We start from the raw sequence: 6000 nt of genomic DNA on the forward strand, positions 1-6000 counted from the left end.
GGCGAAGCACAGACCCGGCCTGAGGGTGGAGCTGCCCCGGAATCTCTCGTCCACTCCCACTTCCTACGGCGCGTCAACCTTCCACCTTTGCCCACATCGGACTTTACCCACGCCAAGGCAGACTGTGCGGAGCCAGAACTGGAGCGAAACTACTGAGCTTGTTACAGAGGACGCTGCGCTAAGACAAACGTGGGCACGGCGCCGCGAAACAGAAGCAATTCTATGTGGGCGAGAAATCAAGCTGGAACCGGAATTGATTAAGTGTTCTCTAAAGGCTCAGAACATCTCCTAGCAGCAAGCACCTCGACATGCCGCCTGTGATTCTCCATCTGGATTTTTCATATTATGATCGAGGTTGAATGCACTGCTACGATACCAAGCAAAACATACCCCAACTCCCGCGACTCTCCAGCATGAGAAACTAAGACTTGAAGGGTGGGGCTAACCCGCTCAAACCAGCCATTCCGTCGTGGTAGAGACGATCAAATACGCCATTGGCTCTATGTGCTCCGTCAATGCCCAAATCGCTCGAAATGCGTGGTCAAGTTCCCGTTTGTCTTGCCTCCCTCTTCCGTCGTGAAATGCTCAGAAGGGCGAGCTGGCACAACGAAAAACACATCCGTTCAAAATTCAGCAAATCCGACCTGCGGTCAAGGGCCGGCATTTAAAGCCCAGGCGGCGGAGGAACCTAAAATAGTTAGACACGAAATCAAGGTGGTCCGAATCATACGTACCGCGCTATACCCGCCCGTTCCCGGGGGACCCCCAGACGGAGGAGGGGGCGGGGGGGCCGCAGAGGGCGGCGGCGGAGGGGGTGCAGCTTCGCTTGGGGGTGGAGGAGGAGGAGATGCGGATGCACCGGGGGCAGCCGCAATGCTCCCCGGTTGCTGTACAGCCTGGCCGCCCTGGGAAGCTGCCCACTGCTGATACATCTGGACATAGGCTTGGTAGCCACCATACGCTGCATATGGATCAGTGCCGTAATATTGGGCGTACTGGGCGGCGTAGTCCACAGCCGGCGCCGGAGTATTAGTCGACGACGGCGGCGTCGCAGAAGCGGCTCCAGGAGCAGGGGAGTTGCTGTAGCTATGGCTGCTGTTTTGGTGGTGGCTATCCCTGTTGTACCCGTGGTACGAATCACCACCACCCCGGCCGCCATAGCCTCCACCTCCGTAGTTGCGGGGTGGACGGCTCTTGAACTCCTCGTATTGCTCCCTAACATTGGCCAGCAAGTCCTCACAAAGCTCCTTGGCTTTCTCAACCATTTTCGGATCCGGACCCCTGATCAGCGTCAGCAAGCAGCGCAGCAACCGGGCAATGCCAAAGACCTACGCAACATGCAAAAACATATCCTCATCGCTTTCGCGGCCCGTGGAGGCTTCCATATAACCAGAACCGCGGCCCTTGATCTGAACACGGCAGCCGGTCTCTTGCTGGATGTGTTTGACGTAGGCTCCGCCGTGTCCCACGACCTGAGCACGGAGATTGAAGCCAGGGACGGACTCAAGGCCGATAGTGATCTTCTCCTCAGGCCATTTGCGCTGTTCACGGTTAGGTATTTAGACGGTGAGATTGCAAAGGTGTCGCTTACCCGGCCAAACTCGTCTCGCTCGACGGGCTGCTCTTGATCTCGACGACGGAAGCGTCGCTCGTCGACGAGCTGGGGCAGTTCCTGCTTCATCAGCTCTTCGATTTTTGCAACAGCTTTATCCAAACCCTCCTTCGTCGTGCTCGTGACGTGGAGATACAGAGGCGGATTCTGAGGCGAGCTGTTAGCGCTGACCATAGAAAGGACAGTCAGTGATGGACATACCGCTGGGGTGGCCATGTTCTTGTCGGGGTAATAGCTTCCTCGAGTAGTGACATCTTTGAGAAGAAACTAGTCAATCGGCGTCCTCTATACAGCAGTTGAAGTGTCAAGGTTGGGCGTACCAGCACCAGTCTCTTCTTTGATCTAAATCAAGCAGCCGAGGTCAGCAGATGCAAAAGTGGGTTTGCCTGTGCGAGCTATCATGCTTCAAGTAAGCAAGACTGTCCCGCACAAGAACGTCATCAAGCGTAGCCATGGATGGCGCGGCAAGGGAGCTGACGATGGATCAGTGTGATAGCCAAGGAGCAATTTACCATTTTCTGAGTTGAGCCTTTTGTGAGGAGGTATCGGTTGCGCAAGTCGTTGACCTCGATGTCCTTAATGTAATCGCCGTCTGCGATGTACATCTCGCCGTTGATGTTGCTGCCCGACACAGACCCGCTATTGCTGCCGGGCGTAGAGCTTGATCGGACCGGGGGAACATCGACGTGCTGGATACCTTTACGGGCCTGGAGTTGCGCATTAATCCTGGCGGCAGCAGCAGCTACAGCATGGTGTTAGCGAAGGCCCGCCGTGCAGTTACGGGTCGGAACTGCGAGAAGGGTATCTTACCAGCAGCTGCGGCGGGGTCGACAGGGGACTTGGAACCAGCTGGCGCACTGTCGCGAGACCGAGAGATTGGGCTGCGCTCACGCTCGCGACCAGAATCGGGTTTGCGCGCCGGCGGAGAACGAGATCGACGATCGAACCGCGACGCACGTCTCGGTTCCGGTTCGGTTTGATCAAAGCGAGATCGCTTCGTGCTGCGTCGCTCGCCGTCGTCCATTGCACCCAATTTCTCGACCGAGACAAATTATCAAAACCGTTCGTTGAAGGGCTAGCAAACCGGCGACAGAGGCGAGAAGAGCCGTATTTGTTGTTTGATGGTTCGTGAGGCTAATTTCCGCCGAAATTGACAAAATCCTTGAAGCTTTGAAGACTACAAGCACTGCTCGCTCACGCCAGCCTCACCAAAGTTTCTGCGAATAGAAGGAAGGCGTGGAAATTTCCACGAGGCTGCCGGAAATGGCCCAGACCGTGCGCATCACCGTGTGGTAGGCTTTGGGACACTGTTTCGTTCACATCGGGTACCTCTCCAGCCACACAACCGAAGCACCCTCACTGAAACCAGACTCGGAGGATCGGTTTGCCCTAACTTCCGAGAGCTCACCAGGTACCTTACCTAGGTAGGTAAGGTAGCAAAAGTGGTCCACTCGGGCATGCACCGGATTCGGAGCTTAGCACTGCGCAGGCCTAGACTTTTTGAATTGGCCAATGCATTCGGGCCTCTCCACAACCGGCGTTGGTCTCGCGGTGTGACTGACCAGGTTGGGAAACTTTTTCTGTTTTCTCCTTCCCCCCTCGTCGAAGGTGACTCAGAGTTGGCGACCATTCCCCATTGAAATCCCGACATAGTTTCATTTGCGACCAGGCGATTGGGTTCAGAGCGACTTTCCAGCAGACAGGCCCTCCGGCCTCGCAATTGATCTCTCGAAGATGGCATCTCGCAGCCTCTTCGCATCCCCGGCCTCGTGGCGCAGGATAGCGACGCAGGTTCGGGATGTCCCGCGCTCCGTTTCAATGGGCGTGCGATACACCTCCAGCCCTAGCTCAACCAAGGCGCTCGCTTACAAGGCCATTCGCCGCCGGCAAGCTCCCCTCCCCGTGAGCGACCAGCCGCCTGCGTGGTCCGCCCAGGCTGCCGTTTCCAATATCCTCTACGAGACGCCGTCGCCGTCCTCGGCACCTCCGAAGCGGCATATTCTAAACTGCCTCGTCCAGAACGAGCCCGGTGTCCTCTCGCGGGTCTCGGGTATCCTGGCCGCCCGCGGCTTCAACATCGACTCACTCGTCGTGTGCAGCACCGAAGTGGAGGACCTCTCGCGCATGACCATAGTGCTCACAGGCCAGGATGGAGTTGTTGAGCAGGCACGCCGACAACTAGAGGACCTCGTCCCCGTCTGGGCCGTCTTGGACTATACCGGCTCTGCGCTGGTGCAGCGCGAGCTGCTTCTGGCCAAGGTCAACATCCTTGGCCCCGAATACTTTGAGGAGCTGCTCGCACACCACCGCGAGATAACGGCCGAAGATGGTGTGGAGGCGGAGAATGGCCAGGAGACGGGCAACGGCAGCCTCGAGGAGTCAGCCGATGACTTCCACCCCAGCCGGCTGGCTGCCAGCCAGGCCCTGCGCCACAAGCATGAGCATCTGAAGAACATCACGTATTTCACGCACCAGTTTGGCGGAAAGGTCCTGGATATTAGCACTAACAGCTGCATTGTCGAGGTGTAAGTTCGGATATGACATGCCCAGCTCTCTTGACTCGTTCTGACGTTGCCCTGCTAGGTCCGCGAAACCGTCTAGGATAGACTCATTCCTGAAGCTCATTGCTCCGTTCGGCATCCTTGAATCAGCCCGCACCGGTCTTATGGCTCTGCCTCGCTCCCCTCTCTATGGGCCTGATGAGGACACCCATCAAAAGGACGCCGACGAGGTCGTTGACGCCAGCCAGCTTCCCCCCAGTTAATAAAATGTGCCATGAGGGGATCAGATTGGGGGACTCGATTGGGCCATGTCCAACATAACCTTCTGGTTGCGGCACAATCAAATTGATCAATCATTCCATGTCATGAATTGTCTTTGGTATTGGTCAAGTTTTGTGTACCCTACGCCTGAAAGCCACGCCTGCTTGATTTTTGTGAAGGCACATGTGCCATTTAAATGCAATTGCCATGCCCGATTCATAGAATTTTGCCCTTGTTGACCACGAACGCTTCCAGGGCAGCTGAGTTCTTCTGTTAGCTTACTACTTTATCAGGCCAGATATATCGGGTAAAGACATACCAACAGCAGCCCAAAGCCTATTTTCAGCCTCAGGGAAGACGAGCGACCGCGGACCGTAAAAGACATCATCATCAACCTCCTCGGGATGCCTGGGCAAGCAGTGCATAAACTTCCAGTCTGGTTTGGCGCCGCCCCGCTTGGCCAGCTCGTTCGTGATCTGATAGCCGGCAAACGCCTTCAACCGTTTCTGCGCCTCCTCTTCCTGACCCATGGACACCCATGTGTCGGTAACGAGGATATCGGCGTCCTTGACTGCCTCCTCGGGCACCGTTGTCTCGGTCAGTCTGCCAGGCTTCTCGACATCCGTCGCCGTCGAGAGGATAACCTTCTTCATGGCTTCGGGGATGCCGTAGCCTTGGGGCGAGGCCACCGCGATGTCGACGCCCATCTTGACGCAGCCGATGGCCAGGTCGAAGAGCACGTTGTTGGAATCGCCGACCCACGCTACCTTGAGGCCTTCCAGGCCCAGGCTGGAGCCGCTCGGCGTGCGGGATGGGAAGCTCTCGTGGATGGTCTGGAAGTCGGCGATGGTCTGCAGAGGGTGGAAGTCGCTCGACAGGGCGTTGATGACGGGTACTGACGAGCGTGCGGCCAGGTCGGTGACTTCCTTGTGTGCGCCTACCCGGGCTACCATGCAGGAAGTCATGGAGGAGATGACGACGGAGGTGTCATAGAGGGATTCGTTGACCTGGGTGGGCGGTTAATTATGGGCAGGGCGGTGGCTGTAAGGGGAAATGGCATACGCCGAGTTGGATGTCATCTTTACCCAGAAACATGGGGTGGCCGCCCATTAATTGCACAGCCGCTTCCGTCGACACACGGGTCCTGGTGCTGCGCTTGCTAAACATCATGGCCACCGTCTTGCCCGTCAAGGCGCCGTGAAGCGGTTTCGGCGGCACCTGGTCTGCTCCGAACGCGGCCTTAACAGCGGCCTTGTGGGACGAGGCATTGAGGACGAGTCTAGTGAATTCAGCTGGGCTAAGATCGCCAATAGACATAAGATGTCTAGGCCCGGCGGCGCTGGAGAGCGAGCGAGTCTGGATGTGATTCATGGCTGATTTGATGGTGCGGCAAGCAATGCGAGGCATCGCGGCGGTGAGAGGCATCGAGTGAGTGGTCGAGGTGAAATTTTCGGTGGGTGCCCAATCCTTGTTAGCCTTCCAAGGTTGCAGAGTGCTGTCTCGGATCGGCTCAGTTGGCGAACCTGGGAATTACCTCTAGCTATGAGTGGAGTCCTCTTCGTCGATGTTTTATGTTGACAGAGTCGTGAGTCAGTTTGACTTACAGCGCCAGGTAACGAGTCACAG

At 56.9% G+C, this 6000-nt stretch overlaps 3 protein-coding genes across 3 annotated transcripts; 1 reads left to right on the forward strand and 2 right to left on the reverse strand.

Moving 5' to 3' along the window:
- Positions 1 to 664: 664 nt before the first annotated feature.
- Positions 665 to 2636, reverse strand: MFIFM68171_03243 (uncharacterized protein; the record flags this gene model as incomplete). The annotated part of the gene is made up of 8 exons (XM_071058664.1): positions 665 to 688; positions 735 to 1281; positions 1333 to 1541; positions 1592 to 1759; positions 1814 to 1866; positions 1933 to 1954; positions 2125 to 2354; positions 2423 to 2636. The coding sequence occupies 8 exons, from the start codon at positions 2634 to 2636 to the stop codon at positions 665 to 667; spliced, it is 1467 nt and encodes a 488-aa protein (XP_070914765.1).
- Positions 2637 to 3346: 710 nt separating this feature from the next.
- Positions 3347 to 4376, forward strand: ILV6 (acetolactate synthase, regulatory subunit; the record flags this gene model as incomplete). Its single annotated transcript, XM_071058665.1, has 2 exons — positions 3347 to 4137; positions 4196 to 4376. The coding sequence occupies 2 exons, from the start codon at positions 3347 to 3349 to the stop codon at positions 4374 to 4376; spliced, it is 972 nt and encodes a 323-aa protein (XP_070914766.1).
- A 214-nt stretch (positions 4377 to 4590) lies between these two features.
- On the reverse strand, positions 4591 to 5781 carry ARG3 (ornithine carbamoyltransferase; the record flags this gene model as incomplete). The annotated part of the gene is made up of 3 exons (XM_071058666.1): positions 4591 to 4634; positions 4694 to 5381; positions 5437 to 5781. The coding sequence occupies 3 exons, from the start codon at positions 5779 to 5781 to the stop codon at positions 4591 to 4593; spliced, it is 1077 nt and encodes a 358-aa protein (XP_070914767.1).
- Between the last annotated feature and the right edge of the window lie 219 nt (positions 5782 to 6000).

The sequence above is a fragment of the Madurella fahalii genome, assembly GCF_045866475.1.
Source record: "Madurella fahalii IFM 68171 DNA, scaffold_2, whole genome shotgun sequence".
Lineage (NCBI taxonomy): Eukaryota > Fungi > Ascomycota > Sordariomycetes > Sordariales > Madurella > Madurella fahalii.